This window comes from Sinocyclocheilus grahami, unplaced genomic scaffold (genome assembly GCF_001515645.1).
Source record: "Sinocyclocheilus grahami isolate Dianchi unplaced genomic scaffold, SAMN03320097.WGS_v1.1 scaffold605.1, whole genome shotgun sequence".
Taxonomy (NCBI): Eukaryota; Metazoa; Chordata; class Actinopteri; order Cypriniformes; family Cyprinidae; genus Sinocyclocheilus; species Sinocyclocheilus grahami.
The window spans coordinates 1-24,213 of record NW_015505784.1 but is presented as its reverse complement, the minus strand read 5'-3'; the positions used below and the strand labels follow the sequence as shown (position 1 = coordinate 24,213).

At 36.9% G+C, this 24,213-nt stretch overlaps 1 protein-coding gene across 3 annotated transcripts; it reads left to right on the top strand.

The window, feature by feature from the left end:
• Positions 1-1,899: 1,899 nt before the first annotated feature.
• On the top strand, positions 1,900-15,494 carry LOC107557505 (katanin p80 WD40 repeat-containing subunit B1). Of its 3 annotated transcripts, none has more exons than XM_016240937.1 (20): positions 1,900-2,147; positions 4,695-4,837; positions 5,879-6,014; positions 6,144-6,252; positions 6,333-6,450; positions 7,197-7,297; positions 7,441-7,482; positions 7,859-7,942; positions 8,043-8,158; positions 8,769-8,840; positions 8,948-9,098; positions 9,351-9,535; positions 10,081-10,232; positions 10,354-10,472; positions 10,561-10,779; positions 12,968-13,117; positions 13,328-13,404; positions 13,489-13,563; positions 14,152-14,268; positions 14,639-15,494. In XM_016240937.1, the coding sequence occupies exons 3-20, from the start codon at positions 6,004-6,006 to the stop codon at positions 14,769-14,771; spliced, it is 2,031 nt and encodes a 676-aa protein (XP_016096423.1). In that variant the 5' UTR covers positions 1,900-2,147; positions 4,695-4,837; positions 5,879-6,003; the 3' UTR covers positions 14,772-15,494. The 3 variants fall into 3 exon arrangements, with proteins under 3 accessions (XP_016096423.1, XP_016096421.1, XP_016096422.1); XM_016240935.1 differs by having other exon boundaries at positions 6,122-6,252; XM_016240936.1 differs by lacking the exon at positions 4,695-4,837 and having other exon boundaries at positions 6,122-6,252.
• Positions 15,495-24,213: the final 8,719 nt, after the last annotated feature.

Below are 24,213 nucleotides of genomic sequence, written 5' to 3'. Positions count from 1 at the left end.
TGCATTATTATCACAAATAAAACAACTGACTCTAAGCAACTATGCAATATGCTTACAAAATCTTGAACATTCATTCATTTATTTTTTTTAATTAAGGGTGAAATTTCCTAGGCCGGACCTCACTTTTGGCCACTATTATATGGCAATTAATTAACTTTCCAACTGACCGCCAAACCATATTGCAAAAACAAGCCACTTTTATGAGGATTGTGGGCTTTCCTGGAGTTGTAGGAGCCACTGATGGAACTCATGTTCACATCATTGCTCCAACTGTAAACTAGGAGACATACCAATAGAAAACGAAGCATCAGTAATAATTTGTGATAATTTTGCACAATGCAAAGCATTAAAAAAAAACATTTAAATATTAAAATATTTCAGTGTCTTAATTAAATGATTTTATTGTAGTTACATTAAATGATTGGTGTTGTGCTGCTGTGACTTCACATGAGCAGGCTCACTATTGGCTGATTCAGAGGCCGAGGTCGGCCATTTTGTGTTGACATCATTGTAGTCCTTAGTTCACAACACTTAAGTGTCACCTCAGTCAACACTTAAGAATCAGTCTTAGACTTTACTGAAAGCTGCTTTTAGCTTCTTTATAAAAGTCTCCTACTCTTAGAAAAGTCCTACTTTTTACTAAGAATTTTTTGACACTTAAGTCAAAGCTTAAGGCTATTCTTAAGAGCATTTCTGAGAAGTTTTATACATATGGGCCCTGAAATATATTAGATGATTACTGTTGAGGGGCCCCAAGAATTAGGCAAGAAGTTGTTTTTAATTAATTCTGATAGCCCCAGGTGCTGTACAATTTGGATGTTTCCCTTGTCTGAACTTCTGGCTGGAATCTCAGCTAAGTGACTTGGAATAAATCTGGGCCCGTATTCACAAAACATTTGATCTTACCACTAAGAGTTCTCCTAAATAGCTCTAAAAGTTATTAGCTAAGAGTTTTCTTTTAAAACCTATTCACAAAGCTGCTGAGACAAACTTTTACTAAGGAATAGAGAAAAGTCTTAAACTAAGATTGCTATGGATGATGTCAGCATACATCGGCTGATAGTCTCTGTCAGAGATTCATTCATAGAAGTATTGTAGAGCACGATATTATGTTGCCATATTCAAATAAAGATTTAAAAATGCAGGTTAAGTGACACTAATTAAAATATATAATATATATATATATGTATGTATGTATGTATATCTAATTGTCAGCCTGTATGCTTCTTGTAAAAATGAGTGAATATGCATATAAACAGTCTTTTAATTAACAGAGTAGAATAATCATGGCTGATTGTAAGACATGCAAACAAAAAAGAAAACCAAACTGGACTCAAGAACAGCTGTTAGTTCTTGCCCAGTTGGTTAATGAAAACAAGGATATAATCAAAGGAAAAGTTGAAGTTGGGATAACCTCCAAAACCAAAGGCGATACCTTTTTAAAATCGCATTATCGTTAAATGTTTCTAAAACGTTTACGTTCCGAGGCAGATTGCTAGCAACTGCCATTTTAGGACAGTTTGTGGTTTGGTCTTAGTGACTTAAGAGTCCTCTTCACTACTCCTAACGTTCCACAGATTTAAGGAGCTAGTTTTAGTGCTAAAACGCTTTGTGAAATACTCTTAAAGCAAAAATTTAGGAGTCCTACATTTAGATCTGTCACGCCCATTATTTTAAAGATTTTTTCCTAAATCGGCGAGTTATGAGTTACTTTTAGCTAAGATGTTTTGTGAATACGGGCCCAGATGTGTTAAATCAGAGATATCAAACTCAGTTCCTGGAGGGCCACAGCTCTGCAAAGTTTAGATGCAACCCTAATTAAATGCACCTGATCCAACTAATCAAGTCCTTCAGGCTTATTTGAAAACTACATGGTATGTGTGTTTGGGCAGGGTTGCAAATAAACTCTTCAGGGCTGCGGCCCTCCAGGAACTGAGTTTGACACCCCTGTGTTAAATACAGGCTGCTGCAGAACCAGGATTGAGACCTAGACATGTATCCAATGCGCATGCGCACGCTCGGATCTTTTCTCGTCCTAAACGAATCTTTTTCTCATTAGTGCTGATCTGATCTGATCGGTCTATCGACAGACTGCAGTCATGAGAGTCCCCATTTAACCCAGACTGACCGTCACCAACACAAGGAAGGTAAGGAGAACTGTTGCTAAGCTACCGCTAACTTAGTTAGCAACACAATCGGAAACAACACGACAACAGCGACATTTAAGTGTGTAAAGTGGGTCGATGTTTGTCGGTCGAGTGTGTTATCGTCAACTTTCATCTCATAAATGTACGCCAAGGGTCCCTGGACTTTAACCGCATCACACAGCAGATAAGACAATCAAGTAACTTAAATACAAGATATTTGTTTACAGTTCAGATGAGTTGGCTAGCCACCTTGTGAAGCTAGCGGAAAGTTATCCGACAACAACAAGTTTATGTCTCTAACGTTAACGTTACTATGTGTATCAGTATGGCTTGTTAGTAAGGCCTTTAACGGAGTTAGAAAGAAATAAGGATAGGATGGAAAAGATCGATTGCTTACAAATTGTTCATTTTCTCACAACTGCTAACGTTAGCTGTGATGCATGCTCGCGTGGCAAAGTGACTTCAGCTGGATATGCCTCGATGATTTATTTAATCTAGCACCAGTTTCGGACTTTATGTAAGTGGTAATGTGTGTGTGTGTGTGCGCATAAATGGTATTTGGTCTAATAAGGTTAGGTTTCAGCCACACGTGAAAGATCAGTTTGAAACGGCGTTAAGTTACCTGACTGCTCTTTGTCCGTAAACGCCTCGCCTTTGAGCGTTTTCTCGTGATTAACATGATTTTACATCGAATAGCTGCTTTAATTGGTGTTATATGAGCTCTAAAGAACAATGTGCGTTTACTATTGGGGTAAGTAACATGACCCCCTGGCCCCTACCTGGGACAAAGAAGCCACCCCTTACTAATCTGGTTTATAATTTAAAATGTAGTAACTGAATAACCAGTAACGGAGCAGGAACCAAATGAAAAAGATTAGTCTGAAATGTACATTTATTCTATGACATGCATACAGGCATAAGAATGTACTAATGTTTAGTTGCTGATATTATAATTGTCATAATAGCAACACTTAATTATGACAAAAATTTGAGGGAAATTTTTTTACACTCAATTAGGTTTTAATGCACATTGAGGATGTCAGAAATGTACATTTATTTCACGGAATTATTGAATAACAACGCAATGAATTGCAATAAGTGTGTGTATGCATACATACACGCATATATAATATACACATGCATACACACACACACACAGCCGTTCAAAAGTTTGGGATCAGTAAGACTTGTGATGTTTTTTTTTTTTTTTTTAAAGAAGTCTCTTATGCTCATCAAGACTGCATTTTTTTTAAAATCAAAAATACAGAAAAAAACGTAATCTTGCTAAATGTTATTACAATATAAAATAATGGTTTCTATTTTAATATCCTTTAAAATATAATTTATTTCTGTGATGCAAAGCTGAATTTAAATCAGTCATTACTCCAGGATAAAGTGTCGCATGATCCTTAAGAAATCATTCTAATATGCTGATTTATTATTAGAATTCTCAGTGTTGGCAACAGTTGTGCTGCCAAATATTTTTTGGGAAACTACGACTAAAAACGAAACGACTTTTTTTTCAGGTTTCTTTGATGAATAAAAAGTTTCAATATGAATCTTTTCTAACAATAAATCTTTGCCATCACTTCTTAGCAATTGAACACGTCCTTGCTGAATACAATTTCTTTCAAAAAAAAGCGAGAATAAAAATTTACTGACCCCAAACTTTTGAACTGTAGTGTATATTGTTAGAATACAAAAGATTTCTATTTTAAATAAATGCTGCTCTTTTTTTACTTTTTATTCTTAAAAGAATCCTGGAAAAAAACCACAGGTTCCAAAAAAAGTTTCCAGCACTGATAATAAATCAGTATATTAGGATGATTTCTGGAGGATCATGTGACACTGAAGACTGGAGTAATGATGCTGAAAATTCAGCTTTGCATCACGGGAATAAATTCGATTTTAATGTAAATTAAAATAGAAAAACGTTATTTTACATAATATTTCACAATATTACATTTCTCATCTCCCCCTGTATTTTTGATCAAATAAATGCAACCTTGATGAGCATAAGAAACTCCTTTTAAAACACAAAATCGTTTTGATCCCAAACTTGAGCATATAAATAAGGGATGGGCATTCCAAGCAGAAATATTTGAAAATCGCTGGGTATTATTCAAAGAATCGCACCCCTCCCCCGCATGCACGCACAAACACCCATAAACCGAGAGAGACAGGATTTGCACGTTCAATCTGTATGTTAATGTTTAATTTAGAAGATGGGCTACCTTAATTCAAGCCATAAAATTATTGTAACGTGCTGAAACATATTAATATAATACACATAACCGAATGACGGCACTTATTAACATAACAGTCCGTAGATTAGCATAAATCAACTGCTCATAAGGCTAAGATATTTCCATTGAAAAAAAAAAATGGAACCCCTAAAGGGAATAGATACGTATCTTCTGTCGCAATTATATCATTGGGCAGTTATACTGTATATAAACAACGTGGATCAGGGAGTCGTTATTAATATATACGGGGCATTGAAATCGCTTATGAACGCACGCTTGTTTTTTTACTTTCACTTTCAAGATTCGCAATCACACATGGAGCAGCACTCTACAGTACTTCCCACACATTTTGCAAGATTAGATCGATGTTTGTCAGTGGTGCTCAGGATCTGCAAATCATTCGCCATCTTCCTATCAGTCATCTCTCCTTACTCTGTTTTTGTGGTAAGTGAAATTTTATGTACTGTAATGTAGCAGGCTACCGTTAGCAAGCGGCTAACCATGTCCCTTTAGTGATTCCGTAGAATGTGTCTTGTTGTCTGCGCCTTTCTGAGTACAGATTCAGCCACACCTCTAACCCAGTCGGGGGTGTTTGTGGTCCGCACAGAGCTTTTATTTGACATAGTCCCAAGTTACTGTAACCGTTATATGCTACGCAAGTCGTTTTTTTTTATATATATGCCACGCAAGTCTACAATGTGCACATGAGACCATGTGTTCTTCTGTTGTCTTTGACCGCTTTTAGGTGTGTTCTTGGCAGTGCCACCCCGCTGCTGACATGAACGCGTCACCACCGCATCAGTACGGAAAACATGGGGAAATTTAAGACGATAATCGCATAACCTATTCTATAATTAAACCAACTAATCGAATATTTGAAAATCGTGACCCATCCCTACTTTATTACATTACATCAATTAACTTTAAGACTTTTGACTGACTAAATGACAAATGTTGATATTCAGATGAAATTAAGAAGAACATAGCCATTCATTAAATGAGTTTTGAGATGTTTTCAAGTGAAAAGTTGGGATTTTGTAAAAATAGTTTACTTGCAGTAAAAAGTAAAGCAAGTTCATGAAATGGTTTAAAAACGACAACTTTGTGTCTTGTATCTGTATCAAATATCACCCATATTAGACCAAATCTGACCTGACCTGTAAAAGCCAGTCATGAAAGGTCGAGGATGAAGTCTCATGTTGCAGCTTAAAAAAAAATAGGCTGTAGGCCTATGTATCAGTTTTGTTTTCTTAGATTTTGCCCCTCACACATTGTTCTTTATAGACACGGGCAATTGTTCATAATCTAAGCTTTAAGATGTATTCATTCATTAACTAATAGCAGAATGTGATATGTCCAGAAGGGATTGAAAAGGGATACTTTTTGGCATAGAGGTGTCTCCTGAAGTTCAGAGTGATCATTATGCTCAGCATATTTACTCTGCTTTGCTTTTCGTCTGTCTTTTGAACTCTTTCATTTTAACAGATGGACCGAGATTGTAATGTAAAACCATCACGTCCCTAACATTTATGTGTTGGTGAAATGAGCAGAGCGAGTTGACTCAATCACACGATCATCACAATGGCTCTCACCAACACCATTATAACATCATGGAAACTGCGTGAGTATAAAGTTCCTGGTCATGAGACAGCAGAATGTTTTAAATAGTCAAGATCTCTGAAGTTGTGGTAAATGTGACTGGCTTTTATTTTGTCATGTGGTGTTCAGAGGAGATTGTGGCTCATTCCAGCAATGTGTCTTCACTGGTGTTGGGGAAAGCATCTGGTCGCCTGCTGGCCACTGGCGGCGAGGACTGCAGAGTCAATATCTGGGCTGTCAGCAAACCAAACTGCATTATGGTAAAACCCTCTCTGTTATTTGTTTATTTGAGAAATGAGTGTCTCACAGCTATTTGATGCAGTCTATGTCTGTTCTGTAGAGTCTGACGGGCCACACCAGCCCTGTGGAGTGTATCCAGTTCAACAGTTCTGAAGAGCGTGTGGTGGCTGGTTCTCAGTCTGGCTCTCTCCGGCTTTGGGATTTGGAGGCTGCTAAAAGTATGTGGTTTGTGCTGCAGCTTTTGCGTTTTGGTTAACACAAAATCTAAATTAAGAAACGGGGCAATTCTCTTGAAAATCTTGTATCAAAGCTAAAGAAAATGTGGAGCGACAGTTGATCTCCAAAATCAAGAAAAGGGTCCCACTTTATATTGGATGTCATTAACTACTGTGTACTTGCGTCAAATTGTTATGAAAGGCACTTAATTCAAAGTGGGTATGAATTTAGAAATTATATTTTGAAGACCATTAAAAAAAAACACAACTCATTACCATACTGAGAAAAAAATATAATAATTTAGTAATGTAAAATATTCTAATGGTTCTAAATATAGACTTCATTTTATTTATGGTAGAATTGCGTCTTTAGGGTTATAGGGTGAAATATATGATACACAACTTTCTTGACGCCCTTTGAGATTCACCCAGTCAATGATAATTTGATAAGTCATGGGCAAAAATGTGTCTGCTTGCTTTTGAATTGATGTTCTGCACACTAATGGGGCACCAGGCCAATATTTGATGTAGAGATGGATGATTAAGAAAAACAAATGCAGTGAAATGGCATTCCTCTCACTTTCTGGGATGATTAAATGAACCTGTTTGGTGGGAGAGGTCCCGTAGTGATCCTTCCACTCTGATCCATGAAGACATGCACAGGGGCCATCTGACCAGAAACACCTTCTGAGATGGACAAATTGTTCAAAGTATATCCACAGCCTAATTAATTTCTTTGTTTTTTTAAGTTCTGCGCACTTTGATGGGGCACAAGGCCAGTGTCTGCAGTCTGGACTTTCACCCCATGGGAGAATACCTGGCATCTGGCTCTGTGGATAGCAATATTAAGGCGTGTTAAATGCATTTGACTTGAAAGTTGTGTGCTTTTGAGTAATTAAAGAATTAGATTCTTACTCATTTACTATGTTTTACTGAGATTGTGTATTTCTTCAAAGTTTAATTTTCTTTCTTTTTATTTTATTTCTTGTCTAGTTGTGGGATGTGAGAAGGAAAGGATGTGTGTTCAGGTATAAGGCAAGTACAAGACTGATGTTGGATTTGTGTGTGTCTGTAAAATCAGAAGCCTGGCTAATCACCCTTAACAATCGGTTGTGTCTGAGCACATGATTAATCTGTGGATTAGTGAGGTGCTCTCAATCTATCTTGCTCTACTATTTTGTGTAATGGTGTGTTTTGTCTTGTATTGCAAGATTCAGCCTCTGGTTTATGCGCTTTCTCTTTAAAACTGGATGTTTTTTTGTTTAAAAGGCTTTAATTGCAAACCCATTAAAGTGTGCCGTTTAAAGCACTTGTTTAGAAAGTGTAATTTATCTGGTACACATGCACAAGCTCTTAATGAATGTGATGATGGCCTTGTTTATGCGGTTAATATGAATGTGTCTCTTGGCAGGGTCACACTCAGGCTGTGCGGTGTCTAGCTTTCAGTCCTGATGGGAAATGGCTTGCTTCAGCCAGTGATGATAGCACAGTAAAGGTAAGACCTATGCTGAACATCTTAATTTTGGACCTTATCTTGCCTTGTTGAATGGAGAAGGAATTGTTTTTAATGTGTACACATTCTGCTCCCCATCTAGCTGTGGGATCTGATAGCAGGCAAGATGATCACTGAATTCAAATCACACACATCAGCAGTCAATGTTGTGCAATTCCACCCCAATGAGTACCTGCTCGCCTCTGGGAGTGCAGATCGGTACTGAGTGTTTTTGTGTGTGTGTGAGGTTGTGTTTGTCTATAAATAATGTGGCTTAAATTAACCCTTTAACTGTCACCCGTCCCCTCTGTGGGACGCCTAAGTTTACGTCACTATATTACAATTAAATCCTAATCTAATCATGACAAACTTTATATCGTTGGAAAGGTCTAAGACTCCTAAATAGATATTTTACCAAATTTTTTTTGTTAAAAATTATGTAGGAATTAATAATTAATTTGACAAGAGTGCACCTCAGAAATCTACATCATAACGAGTTCTGACCATTGTCACAGTCTTCATTGCCTTTTTCTCTATCACACTTTAGAACTCATCAGAAATGATATATCAATTGAAAACGTAAAATCTCAGTTCATCCTTTGAAAACCACTTTAAAATCAGACATTGCATTACCATGAAAATGGTACATCAAAATCATGTTACAAAATGTTTTCGTTCATGAATTATAAAAAATTTAAGTTTGGATAGTGCACTTTCACATCTATGTTCAAAAATGTGAGTGACAGTTAAGGGGTTAAACCTGTTAAGTTTAGCTTTTGCCCAGCTTTATTCTGGCACCCTCTTTATGTATTTTGTGTATTTGCTGCAGGACTGTTAAGCTGTGGGACCTGGAGAAATTCAACATGATTGGCTCGTCAGAGGGCGAGACGGGAGTTGTGAGGTGATTATCTGCTTTCCAGTCTGGATACGTTTGATTTTCTCTGACCCCGAGCTGAAATCTCTGCCTATTTTTATTTGATTTTTTTTCTCTTCCCTTCTCCCCTTCAGAAGTATATTGTTTAATCCTGATGGTAGCTGCTTGTACAGCGGCTCTGAGAACACACTACGAGTGTATGGCTGGGAGCCTGACCGCTGCTTTGATGTAGTCCATGTAGGCTGGGGCAAAGTGTCTGACCTGGCCATTAGCAACAACCAAATGGTTTGTACTTGTTTTTTTTTTTTTTACGTACAGATATGAGTGGGAGCTGTACTAATTTGTGAGCTAGCGTTCTTCTTGCTTTCTGGGATGATTAAATGAACCTGTTTGGTGGGAGAGGTCCTGTGGTGACCATTTCCACTCTGATCTCTGAAGACGTGTACAGGGGCCATCTGACCAGAAACGCTTTCTGGGAAACTCTTCTGGAGGAAAGTGTTAAAAGGCGTTTTAACAGTGTCTGTCATCTGTCAATAGATTGCGGTGTCCTCCAGTCAAAATAATGTGAGCTGGTACGTCGTTGATCTCAACCGAGTGAAGAAGTCAGGATCTGTGCTCCAAGGGCTGATTCAGGACAAGCTGATCCCAGCTCCCACATCTGCACTGGGAACAACACTACGGCGGAATTACGAACGACCCACTACATCCTGCACTGGACAGGAGTGAGATTCTCTTTGTCTTATGGATGAACGTTGCATACACTCATGTAGACCTTAGAATGTCGCTTCTGGAAAAGAATGTCAGCATGGTGGTTTTTTTACGCTGATTGTAGCTTACACGGGGCGTGGAGTTAACCAAAGATTCCCAGTGAATGCATGAATTTAAATATTTAGCTTGAATGCTATTGCTTTGGATAAAAGCTTAAATCTAAGTGATGTGTGGTGGTATTATTATTTTTCAAGGATGCATTAAATTAATCAGTGACCAGTAAAGGCTTTTATGTTGTTACAAAAGTCAGTTTCACAAATACTGTTCTTTTTAAACCTTTTTATTCAAAGAATCCTGGAAAGACCTTTACAAATAAATGCAGCTATTGTGCGCATGATACTTTTCAAAATCATTAAAAAAAAGCTTTGCCGACCCCAAACTTTTAAATTGTGTATCTCTATCTTAACATGTCATAACAGTGCAAAAAACAGCTTTTGAGTAGGTTTGTCTGATATTTTCAAATGCATTTAAGGATGCTGATCTTCTGTGCTTCGTGTAGGATGAAGCAGAGTTCAGAGGCCGATCGCCGGAGTCCAGAAGGAGAGAGGAGAAGTCCCAGCAGTGAGGATGAGAAAGAAGACAAGGAGAGCAGTGCAGAAATCACCAACCCAGAAGATTATAAAGAGATCTTTCAGCCGCGCAGTGCCATCTGTGAGTTTTACTTGCACAAAATTAGGTTAGACCATTTTTACACATGCTGCTTCACATGTGCCACGGTGTGTATAATCTCATTTGCTTTTGTTTCTGGGTCTTTCCATCCTTTTCCATGCAGCACGTACTCCACCTAAAAGAACAGAACCTTTCGCAGCTCCCCTAGAGCACTCTTTCTCAGAGAGTGTACTTGAGAAACCTGGCCCGGCAGTTAAGATTGTAACTCCAGTAATAGACAGGGTAGGTTTTCCATTTCTTAAATGTCTCTTGATAAAGTAAGTCCTAAGTGTAGGCTGTGATTTATGTTGATTTGTTTGTGTATTTTCAGGCAGGACAGTTGAAAGGTCCCATTACCTCCTCTACTCCAGTTCAAAGAGTGGAACCAACAATGATTGCTGCTGCTCCCCGTCCAGTAGCAGTGGTGACCACATCAGTGACCTCTCCCTCTCGTCCTGTGGTTACAACCACCAAACCTAAACCTTCTACTGGAATCATCCTCTCAACACGCAACGAGCCAATTGGCCTCAATGCAGGGGACTTCCTTTCTGTGAGTTCAATGGATGTTTAACGTTACTGTCTAGCACTATTGTTCCCTTAAGATGATTCACTTTTGTATTATGCTGCATTCGTGTCATGTCTGAATTGCTGTAATTATTAGATAGAGATTCTTGGAGCTGCTGTAGCTATTCACGACCTTTTGATAATTTTCTGTTTCTATGTAGAGCCCGACCGATATGGGTTTTTTGGGGGCCGATACCAATATTAGGGAGTAAAAAAAGACAGATACCGGTATATTGGCCGTTATTCTTTGTGTAGGCTATATTATAGTCAAAAGTTTGGATACTTCCCATTTGTGTGTCCAAACTTTTGACTGTTACTGCGTATAGAATGCAGTATATAGTCTACATAAACGGTGTGTGTGTATATATATATTTATTATATATTTTTTGCAATAACTCAAATGTGGTGATCAAACACTTATAATGATGTGACAAACATAGGCCTATGTAATGGAGGCAGGGTATTTAACAATTTATTGAAAATGAGTCTGACATCAGTGCACTTAACGGTAAACTTCACTTATTATAAATAACTTAAATAAAACCAACAGAACAAAATATATATAACTTGAATTAAGAAATTAAACAAGGTAACTGTGTAGGCCAAGCAGGCTACTACCAAACCAACAGGGGCAGGTTTATGCAGGAAGCACAGCTTTTCCAAATGTAAACATCTAAAATGAATAAATAATAATAATGAAGAATATTTTTTTTCCCCACAAACTGTGTTGTGTATTTTCTGGTAATCCAATGAACATGCAGAACATTTGTATTTAAATTGTCTTTTTGCAGTTTAATATTCACAAACAGTACATAAATGCATGTGTGTGTGTGTACTGACCTGTTTTTTTTGTTTTGTTTTTTTTTCATCAAAAATAAGACAAATTCCGCGTTCTACAGTAAATTCCGGTTTTATGACTGGATTCTGCGATTCCGTCCATGTTTTCTGCATTGTGGAAATCATAGGGCCCTACTAATGTAGCAAACGAATGATACGCTCATTGTGAGTAAAAGACGAGGGCATTGATGTTTATTTACTGAGCATTGAGTCTCCAACTAGGTGACAACGTAGTGTTAAAATCACCATTCAACAGACTCAAGCCACCACCGCACTGCCGTCTATTGGATTGCAGAAAGATACTAACTTTTCAATCTGCTACGTTACTGGCTGTGTACTGACAAACAATGCAGACACCGTGTCTGTGCCGCAACAGGACGTGACAAAGCGACCGTTGAAAATCATTTGAACTTCTGTCAGCACATAAATAGAACAAGGTATCAGTTTACTGCATCCAGTGTAGACAACATCACTGATTATAATGGGTTCTATTCTATACCAGACGTATTGTGACCGATGTGATAAGCTTGAGTTCTGGGCTGCGGTGCGGCCGGTAAACACCAGCATTGAGTGGCCGCGATCAGCTCAGGTGGCCGTAACACAGGCTTTAATGCGCCGCAGACGCGTGCCTTAATGCGCAGATCAGCTCTAGTCTCTAATGTCACTGAATCTGCTGTTAAAATGAACCATCCATTTATCATATCATCATGCAAAACTAAGAATTAGAATCATTGTAATGTGACGATCCAATATAGGTGCGGGTGGGTGGCGGGCAGATAATTTGAAACTGCTGACTCGGGTGAAGTTTGAGCTCCACCGCGCATCTCTACTGACCTGGGTTGCCAGTAGCAAAGAATGGAGCGTGCTCTGCTGAACAAACTAAGTAATTACACCATTCAGAAGCATTTAATCTGCGTTATGTTCTGTAAAGACAATGTTCATATCGGCGGCATATTCGCCGATACCGATATATCGGCGACAGGCTCCTATCAGCCGATAATATCGGCTAAACGATAGATCTGTCGGGCTCTGTATCTATGGTAATGTTCATAATCCTAAATGGATCAATGAGTGGCTTTGTTGATAAAGATGGCAAAATACTTCATCACTAACAATTCATCTCATACAAAATACTAAAGAACAAAAAGTGTGCTAGGTTAACTGCATTTTCTGTTATTATAGCCAGAGTCAGCTATTCCTTTATGCCTTATTTGCCCCCTAAAGGGTGCATGTTAGTACCTTGTACATATTGTTACCTTTTTAAAAGGGTACTATACTGACCACTTTTGTACTAGTTATGTAAAATTGAGTGATTCTGTTGAGTACTGTTTTAACAGCATGCACTAAACGCTAAAGCCAGTGTGATGGGAGATGAAGAGGCGTTAGCACAGATCAGGAAGGGGCATGACACCATGTGCGTAATGCTGACCAGTCGATATAAAAACCTGGACACGGTACGCTCCGTCTGGGCCAGTGGTGATGTCAAGGTAAGTGCAACAGCACTCAAGCTGATGAGCTTTGATAAATTGTGGGACAGACAGATCGTAATGAGAGATCCGTTACTGGCTAATGGATACATTTACTGTGGCACATTGAAAATTTATTTCTAATGTAATCTAGTAAATGCTGTAATTGGCTATTATTGAAAGCAGCAGTACACTAAAAGCAGTGTTTGCATTTCCCTGCATGTTGCCCAGACTTCCCTGGATTCAGCTGTATCTATGAATGATCTTTCTATTGTGGTGGACGTCCTTAACATAATCAACCTCAAACCGTAAGCATCCACACGCATTATCACTCCATCTGTCCCAGCATCATTTTAACAGAAGTTATAATAACAGAAATGATTCTCTTTCAGATCACTGTGGAAATTGGACCTCTGCACATCCATCTTAACACAGATTGAGGAATTGCTGCAGAGCAAATATGAAAGGTGACTTATTAATGGTTATAACCTTGACTGTGCTGCAAAAAACTTGGTGAGCTGTCTATGTATGTAACCCATCTGAGAGGCAGGCCTGTCTATGTATATAATAATCATCTCTGAAGTGTATTTTGATGGACTAGGATGGGTCTTAACACCTTTTAGAACCCTATATTTATACATTTTATTTCTATACATATTACATATACTTATTATTTTACAGTAATTTACAAAACTTTTACTAAACTATATTACGCTACTTTTTTCTATTAAGACCTTAAATGGAAATTGTTCCATCACACATGGGTAAAATATTGGGTGTATTTTATTTAAATTTATGCTTTATGCTAACATCAGAATCAGGTGAGCGTTATGTCTCTTGTGCAGCTCATGAGGAGCACTTGACTGGCTGTTAATAAATATCCTGCTCACAAAAAGCATTTCAGATCAGTTGCTTAATCTTTTTTGATGGCTTGGGTGACGGTACATTTATGGATTTAAACAGCGAGCAAGTTTACATGGTTTTGAGATGGCCATCTATCAAAGTCATGTACAGACACGGCGATCAAGTAACACATTTTCCTTGTCTTTCTACAGTTATGTACAGACTGGTTGTATATCTTTAAAGCTGATTCTGAAGCGTTTTTGGCCTTTAATCTCAGACACGCTGACTGCTCCTCCGTCTGTAGGAGTAGACATTACTCGAGAGGAGAGGTTAGTACATAACAAACACTCATACTGTGATTTTTAGCTTGAGTCTCTGTTAGTTATGCATATCATTGATTTCTTTACATTCCTTAACTTATTCTGTGTTTGCTGTGCTGGCTGATCTACTGATGATCCTCAGTTTAGCCAAACATATTCTGCCCATGGCTGACAATGTAGCCAAATAAGTTTAATTAAAGCAAAATGTTAGTTTAATTTAGCCTTTTAATGAGCCATTAGCTGCTAAATGGTAAATTATTAGAGTAGGTCCCTGCAGTTTAAGCAGTTGGGGGGGGGGTTTGTCGTGACTAGAACGTGTTTTCTATTGGACTGTTGTACTGGTGTTTTTTTTTTATGTATTTTTTTTTTTTCCTTCCAGGCATCGGAAATGTAAAGCATGCTATAAGCAGCTGAAGAACCTCAGTAATGTAGTGAAGAACAGGGCGGAGCAGGTTGGTCGTCATGGCAGCACTTTCAAAGAGCTACAGCTTCTTATGGCCCCATTGTACTAGTGACACGCACTCCTCAATCTCCAAACACAAAGCTCCGTCATAAAGCGTCCATAACGAGGCAAAGTACTGAGCTTCATGACTGAACTTGAATGGACTTTTCACCTAGCACTTACACAAGTGTGTGTGTGTTTTCGCGCACAAGCGCACTTTGGAGTATTTATATAGGTATTTGGTGGTTATTTTCCTAGTGGGTAAACTTTTTTTCTTTTTTTTTTCTTTCTTTCTTTGAAATGCACAACTTGTTTTTTGTAAACACTAATAATAAAGATGAACTTCCATATGAAAGAATTTACCAAAAACATTTAGTCTTGCAACTCAATGTAAATTATAATTTTTTTTAAATGCTTTGTTTTATTCACTCTAAAAGTGTGGTCCCATTTAATCAGTGGGCGAAATCCAGTCTTTTCAATAGGAATCTATGTGATCAAGAGTTTTGGGTGAGGACAAAAGTTCCCTAAGCAGATCTTGCACATTTCTGAATGTCACATCTACCAGCTGAAAAAATGCTTGGTTTGAAAGTAACTTCTGTGTAAGCCAGTGGCGTAGCGAGTCAGCCCCGGGCCCATATGCAAAAAAACATTTACGGGCCCCCCCAAACATTATGGGCTCCAACTCGGTTAACTTAACTTAGGCCCTATTGTTGATTTTTATTTATTGTTGAAGTAAATAACGTTACGTGAATCGTGACCATTCACAAGCGGTTTTATTTACGGTATAGGCTAATGCTTGGAAATTGTTTATTTTTGGAGGAGTAGGCTTATAGGTGGAATTTTCACATTAACTTCACGGAATATAGCATGATTTTTATTATCGTAATTGACTTTTTTTAAAAATATTATGATGTTAGAAATGCATCTTTACGGATTACATAATGAAAGTTTTTGTTTTCGATTTGAATTATTTCGTTTTGAAATAGTAATTTAAAGCATTCTATAGATATATTTATCATGTCTGTGAAACGCTCCTGCTCAAGACCAAGATGACAGAAAGCGCATCCTGTTTGTTTTCCTTATTTTACAAAAGCACTCGGTTTTGTTGATCTTGTGTTTTTGGAGGAGTAGGCTTATAGGTGGAATTTTCACTAACTTCACGGAATATAGCATGATTTTTATTATCGTAATTGACTTTTTTAAAAATATTATGATGTGAGAAATGCATCTTTACGGATTACATAATGAAAGTTTTTGTTTTCGATTTGAATTATTTCGTTTTGAAATAGTAATTTAAAGCATTCTATAGATATATTTATCATGTCTGTGAAACGCTCCTGCTCAAGACCAAGATGACAGAAAGCGCATCCTGATTGTTTTCCTTATTTTACAAAAGCACTCGGTTTTGTTGATCTTGTGAGTGCACACAAATACAAGTAGACCCTTTGTAGTTCCGAAATGATGTATACTCTTACCGCCACTGTTATAGAAAAATAATAATAATGCAAGTAATGGCGCTATTATAATACTGTGAAATGCATGAAGTGTTCTGTGTCAGTTTATTTTAGGCAAGTCATGTTGGTTTAAGAAGGATAAATTGATCAAACATAATGCTCAACTCAATGACTATGTTGGACATCAGTAATCTAATTATTTACCTTATTCTAAATAAGCCAATATTATGATTCTGGTGTTTACATGAGTTGCTTTTAGAATATTCCCTTCAGGTTCCCGATTTACATGTTATAGTACATAGTTCAATTAATGGCACACGTCATTACGTCCCCACGTGACGCCATCCGACATCCCCTCCGTAGTTTCACATTTAAACACAGTTAGTCTTTTATGAAAGCTGCAAGTGTAGTTGATTATTTGTACGTGCGTACAGACGATGGCGGTGTTGAAGCTCTTTTATTTGCCGTCAAACGGTTGAGCACTGCCGTGTGTGTATCCTGTCGCAAAATGCGGCAAAAAGTCCTACACGACGGTAATAATGTGATTAAGGTGTGTACATGTCTATTCTGCACTTCAATAATGCGACTAAAATAGGAATAGTCCACATGTCTTAATTCGATTAGTGTTTACATCGATTATGACTTTAGCTGGATTAAGGTAATCAAAAATCTGTTTACATGGTAGATTCTTAATCAGAATGTTGTCGTAATCGGAGTGTTGTCCATGTAAACGGACTGACTGTCTGGCGCTGCCGCTTGGTCGTTCCTTTTAAAAAAGCAAAAAACTTGAATTTAACAAACACAAAAGGTTCCAAACATATTTCTAAATTAACTTAATAAAGAAACGATAAGAAATATGACCACTTTTCCATTAAAAACCAAAACTGAGCTATTTTAATGGTATCCAGTCGGACTCCGGCCGAGAATTCTCATAAGCTGTTGGACAAGGGCCGGGGAGGGCTCTATTCGTTCCCTCGTTTCAATTAAAAGTTCCCCCCAGCTCGATGTAAACGGACTGACTGTCTGGCGCTGCCGCTTGGTCGTTCCTTTAAAAAAGCAAAAAACTTGAATTTAACAAACATAAAAGGTTCCAAACATATTTCTAAATTAACTTAATAAAGAAACGATAAGAAATATGACCACTTTTCCATTAAAAACCAAAACTGAGCTATTTTAATGGTATCCAGTCGGACTCCGGCCGAGAATTCTCATAAGCTGTTGGACAAGGGCCGGGGAGGGCTCTATTCGTTCCCTCGTTTCAATTAAAAGTTCCCCCCAGCTCGGCGGGCCCCTGAACCGTCCGGGCCCATATGCACCTGCGTACCCGGATCCTACACCACTGGTGTAAGCAGTGCTTCATGTATCTGCCACACTATTGAAATATTTAATGTATTTGCATGAACACTGAAATAAATGCAACACATTTCCATACTCAAGCACATAATGTATTATTAGTAAAAACACACACTGAAAAAAATATAATAAACAACTGCAAGGTGTTAGAAACGCAAGTGTTTAAATTCCTTATTTGCTCTACTTCAGTGAAAACTAGCCTTAAAGGTTTTTAGACGCTGCTGGTATTTGAGGTCATGCTTTTAAAGCGGAATACAGCCTGAGCAAACAACCCTTAAGAAAATTAACCATGGTATTACTGTAGTAACCATGGTTTTTTTGGTGCATATACCATGATTTTGATACCACAGTACTACTATAGTAATATTGCAGTAATAGTACTAGAGTAAAACTGTAGTAGCCAGAGCTTTACTAAAGTAGGTTGCATTACATTTAACAAAAGTTATGCAATGAATTTCTACAAAATATAAAAAACGCACACGTTACTATTCTATGATACAGACTTTATTAAAGCAGTTACATCATATTTGAAAGAGAATATAAAGTGTAGCATGTGTAAGAATGTTGACCTGTGACATAAAGTGATTCCAAGCCATCAACTTCAATTTTTCAAAAAAAAATATTGGAGATAAAGTACTGCAGTGCAGTGGTAAAAATAATGGTTTTCAATCAATAATTTACACAGAAAAAGAGCTTTAAGTTGCTCCACTGTAATTAAAAAAAAATAAAAAATCTCTACAGAAATTAACAGTCCTTTTAGAAAATCAATAAATACAAATGTACACTAAACCTACATGTTGTTTGTTTGGTCCGCAAAGCAAATAAACATGGCTTATTAGTGCACCTTTAATTAGACAGTATCTTACGGCCAACATCCCCTAAAATGTTTTTAAACATGTCCACATGACACATGAACAAAAGCAGATGTTTGTGTTCTATACTGAATATCCGTACACAGATTAACTTTCAATTTTAAAGAATAAAATTAAGATCAATTAAATTAAAAACATTACTTATAAAGGTAAAAAATGAGGTTCCTTTCATTTAAAAAGTATGAAACCATACGAAATGTATTTACAAGAAATGAACAGTACTTTTAAGATGTTTAAAATGATATTCACTCACATGAAATGAAGACAAAAATTCAAATCAGTGGCTAAAAGCAAGCTGTTTATTCTACATGAAGTCTCCTCATGTGGGCAGATGAAGGACAGATCATCCATTCCAGCAGTTGTCACTGTCAGTATGAAGTCCAATGAAGAATGTCATATCAGCCAGACAAGAGTTGGCTGCACAATTATCATCGTTATATAGATTTTAAATAAAAAATAATCATTACAAAATAGTCCAGTGACATTTTAATTTTGGGAGAAAAAAAACCCGCTTAATTATTTCTCCCAAGGTATAAAAGTGTCGGCACACATATTATAGTACAACCATAGGCCTATTTAATTTTGTGTTCAGTTTACTAGAAAACACAGCGTGGTTAATTTTTTAGTTACTATGGTTTTACTGCAGATATTGCAGTAAAACCACGGTTAATTTTATGGTGTTGCTTCAAAAACATAGTTAAACAATGATTCTTGTAGTAAAACCACGGTTCATTTTGTAGTTACCTTGGTTTTACGGCAAATGCTACGGTAAAAACATCGTTAATTTTGTGGTTACTATGGTTTAACTACAAAAACCACAGTGAAACCATGGTTCTTGTAGCAAAACCATGGTTAATTTTCATAAGGGAAATCAGGTTTAAAATAAATGTATATAGTTGTGTATTTTTGGAGCCCCCTAAACTGAAGTGGAATTCTGTCCACATGCATTTGTTGCCGCTGTAAAGCAATCTGCCCTTTTCACAGAATATCGTACCTGCTCGCCAATCTTACATATTCTCAGAACAGACGTTTGAGGGGGAGCGTGAGAAAGATACAGAAGCTGTTCTCCTTATTAGAAATCAATGTACCTTTACAGTATGGTTTTGAAACTAATTTTTCAAGGTAATAAAAAATACTAGTTGCTTTAATATTTTCAATCCATTCTGTACTATTTATTTATTATCAAGAGGCTTACACATTCAGCTGTGTAAATGTGAACAACCTACTGATGCTGCATTTATTCAGCACATTTGTGTGGTATGATATTAGCAAAGAAGTCTGTGTTACTGACGTTGGGGTTTAAAAAAATGCAGAAACAGTCTTATTTGCCAAAGTGCAAAATACATCTAAACATGTTGTGAGGCGTATTCAATAATCTGTAGACAGCCAGTTTGAAATGAAGCACAAGGGTGCTTGTAAATAATTCAGTTTCATATTCATTTACTAAATCCTGTTCTGTGATGAATGCTTTATGTGCAGAGACCTTTGCTTGATCAACAGAGAAAATGTTTGAGCTTCATAATAAAAATGCAAGGACAATGTTTCAGTGCAGATAGTTGTTCATGTATATATATTTTTTTAAACTCATACACCTTTTATGGTCATTACACAGAAGCGTCATAATACAGATATGGGTAGAAAAATATACCACAACATTCCTCTGTAAGCATAACATAATCTCCATCTGCATTTAACAATAATATATATTTCGTCAAAAGTTAAGACTTGTAACATCACCTGTAAAAGCCTAAAGCATCGCTATGTTCTACGTTCGGGAGGGAATAGACTTAAGTGTTACTATGTACAAGGTGTAATGGCTGCTTAAGATACCACACCATGTCTACGTACAATACAATAATGCATCTCGCGGTCATATACAATTCCAGCATTATGAAAAAGAGAGAGAGAACTCCGAACACTTAAATGGCATCACTTTGGCACTTTTACGGCAATGAATTATCTATAGAGAGAGAATGATTATATAAACAATGACATAATTCTTATATCATCCCGTTTGTAGACACCGGCCTCAACATTCAAGCAATCAAGCATTTCGGCGTATATTGCAGTGCATTAAAATAATGTGCTTGGGAAGCAATTTACATGAAGGGAGATAATGTGTTTGGGTTTTGCCTTATGTGGGTCTCTTCAGTGTACTTGCATCAAGTAAACCAAGTCTTTGAAAAGCAGCAGAAACAAATAATTTTCCTCTATAAAGAGCATTTAGCTTAATTACATTACACCTGCCTGTTTTTTTATTTTTGAATTTTTTTTTTTTTTTTTGAAAAAGCATAGAAAATAATTCATAAGTATATGAAACCAATGTCATACAAAAATGTTTGAAATAAGTCATTTTTGAATTTTTGTTTAAAGTATTATTTTATGTAACTCCGAATGACATTTTAGTAGTTCATACATCAATTCCTTATGTTTATTTCCTTTATATATTGTAACTTTAAAGAAAAAAGAATCACGTTTTACAACGTTATTGTTGTAAAACTTTATTAATCCTAGCATTTGGTCTTCCAAGCGAACATGTTGATGACAGATTGGAAGAAAAAAATATGCACGGCGCCGTAATACCATTATAAAACACCACTTAAGAAGATGCTGGTGTATTAGAAAGGAAATGTCTACCTTTACCATGCGCCTGCTCTGATGCGTCAACGTGCAATAACTGCATGCATTGAAATAAATCCATCCTTCCGTCCTTCAGTGTCCTCTGCTTGATAACAACTACTGATTAATGCTGCATGTTGCTTTAGTTTAGATGTTGTTCAGGACCACTGCAGGTGACAAATAATGAGGCCTCATAAAACTAATGAACCTTTAGTCTATTCAAGCTATATACGTTTTCACAGACATGGGCCTAAATTGTTCACTATTATGTATTCATGTTGATTAATAGGTTACATGAAGTGTGTGAACTCTGCACTTGTATCTACGTTTTTAGTAGTCTAATGCCTGTACAGAGGAGATATTAAGAAATAACATCAAGCTTTCTAAGACCCTCCATAAAATAGACAGAAATTTCCATAGCCTCACAATATTCAAGTAAACATATTAGCTAATATTCATAGAACTTATATGCTAATATTCATTACATTTCTTAAAAAAAAAAAAAAGAAAGCTAACAAGACCATCCAAAATTAAAACCTAAAAAGGTGCTCATATATGTAAGCTGGGGCTAGTTTTGACTGATGGAAGATTAATTGTTCAGTTTTGGAACTGCAACCTAGCACGTCCCCTAATATAATGGATGCGTTTCATCTCCACATATCATATATCCAGCATATACATGTCCTGACTACAGTAACAGTCAGATTCATTTGGCTCTGTTTAGTTCAAACACCCTGGATACGCTAAAAGAGTGACCATTTCTCCCAGGCAGTGAGAATGTGCAGAAATTGGCTTATATATGGACTTTCTTTTCAATAAAAGCGATATGAGACTAAATTATCATGTGCATACAGACTGGCTGGCCCTCTTTGGGGTGGGACTATATGGCTGACTCCATGTTCTCGCTCCAGGCGTGGTCATCGAGGTTGTAAATGAACTTGGTGCGGTTGGAAGGGTTCTGTGCAATGTCCTTGCCCAGGTTGTCGAGGGTGAGGTTGGAGGCGAACAGCTGGCTTGGGGTCAAGTAGTCCTCACTGTTCTTAATGTACCTGGAGTAGTTCTGACGCAGACACTGCCAGGTGACGGCATAGAGAATGAAGGCGCTGGATTTGAGAACGATGGCGATGCTGACGTAAAGGTAACGGTAGGTTATGTTGTCGTAAAGCATGCAGGCCCCTTTAATGCCACATACGGAGCTCCATAGTAGGCAGGTGGAGTCAATCCCAATGCCGAAGATCAGAGGTGGAGGAATGAAACCTGGAACATGGAAAATAGAGGTCAGTATGTCTTTACTGTACTTGGTTTTAATATTTATTTCAAATGAACAGGTAAGAATTTTAATTTCTCAATTTATTTTTATTTTGAACTATTAAAAATACAAAAGGAAAAACATAATAAATATACAAATAAGTACCAATAAACAAAAAAAACCCAAATCAACAAATGTAAAAAACATTTTTTAACATATATTCAACCTGTTCGAAAAAAAAAAAAGGGTAGGTAGAAGCCCTAGGCTTATTAAATCTTACCCTCAGTAATTACCAATTCCAAATCGCAATCAGCCATAATAAATCAGACATACCATTTTTGAATAATACAAAAATACTAGTCCAAATTATGTCCTACTTTATCTATCTATTAAAATAAAGAAGACAAACAAACAAAATCAAGCAGCATTAACAACAATGCTGAAATTCTCACTCACCCCCCACTTCTGTATTTATCAAAAATAAATATTTCATACCTTCTTTTAAATTGGAACATATTAACACTTTCTTTGATATATCCGTTTAATCTATTCCACGATATCACCCCACAAATCGAAATACACATACTTTTGAGTTTTGTCCGTGCATTTTGCTGTCTCATATTTATTAATATTTTTGCTTTTATGTAAGAATTTGCCTTTATGTGCTTCAAAGGTTGTTCTTTAAAGGGTTATTTTTCCCAAAAATGTTCCAAACCCGTAAGACCTTTGTTCAACTTCGGAACACAATTTAAGATATATTTGATGAAATCTGAGGGCTCTCTGACCCTCCCATAGACAGCAAGGTAACTACCACGTTCATTGTCCAGAAAAGTACCAAGATGATCGACAAAGAAGTCCGTGTGACATCAGTGGTTCAACTGTAAAGTTACGAAGCTATGAGAATACTTTTTTTGCGTAAAGAAAACAAAAATAATGACTTTATATCTCTACTGCGTCACTTGTAGTGTACAGTATCATGACGCGAGCGTGTGGCGGCACCAGTAGAGACGAAAATGTGGAAAAAGTCGTTATTTTTGTTTTCTTTGCACAAAAAAAGTATTCTCATAGCTTCGTAACTTTACAGTTGAACCACTGATGTCACACGGACTACTTTGTCGATCATCTTGGTACTTTTCTGGACAATGAACGTGGTAGTTACCTTGCTGTCTATGAGAGGGTCAGAGAGCTCTCAGATTTCATCAAAAATATCTTAAATTGTGTTCCGAAGATGAACGAAGGTCTTACGGGTTTGGAACAACACGAGGGTGAGTAATTAATGACAGAATTTTTGGGTGAACTAACCCTTTAAAGAGCTGCCGTTCTTTAAGTTTAAGATCAGTACGATTATTTATTTTTTTTAAGAAATTAACTTATTTTATTTAGCAAGGACGCATTAAAGTCATAAAAATGGTATGTCACAAACGATTTCTTTTTCAAATAAAAGCTATTCTTTTGAACTTTCTATTCAAAGAATCCTGACGAAATGTATCAGTTTCCATAAAACTTTAAGCACTAATGTCTTTTAACACTGAAAATATGAAATGTTTCTTGAGCAACAAATAAGCATATTAGAGTGATTATTAGAAGCATCATGTGACACTGAAGACTGGAGTAATGGCTGCTGAAAATTCAGCTTTGCTATCACGGGAATTAATTACATTTTGAAAAATGTATTAAAATAAATAAGACTTGTTTTCACTATTAATTGCTAGTGATCCGATCATATTTGTGTGTCCAGACATAACCAACCTATCTGCACGGGTTGCTTTGGTAACGATGTAGGTGTACCCACGTATGTGACCAGGCTTTCAAATGGGATGCAGAAAAAATGGAGGTGCTTTATCTCGCTCTCCAAATAAGCACCCTGTCGAGTCGCAGTGCAGAACTCCTCTGTTGCACAAGAAAACTCAGCAATGGAAGAAACTGGTGTAGCGTCTGGACCACTCCAACACACAATATATATTT

Excerpts from the sequence above, each read along its gene's own strand:
- LOC107557505 (XM_016240936.1), top strand. The coding sequence starts at position 5,975 with ATGGCTCTCACCAACACCATTATAACATCATGGAAACTGC. Across the intron at positions 10,473-10,560 it reads TAACTCCAGTAATAGACAGG|GCAGGACAGTTGAAAGGTCC; the intron begins GTAGGTTTTCCA and ends GTGTATTTTCAG. Across the intron at positions 10,780-12,967 it reads ATGCAGGGGACTTCCTTTCT|CATGCACTAAACGCTAAAGC; the intron begins GTGAGTTCAATG and ends CTGTTTTAACAG.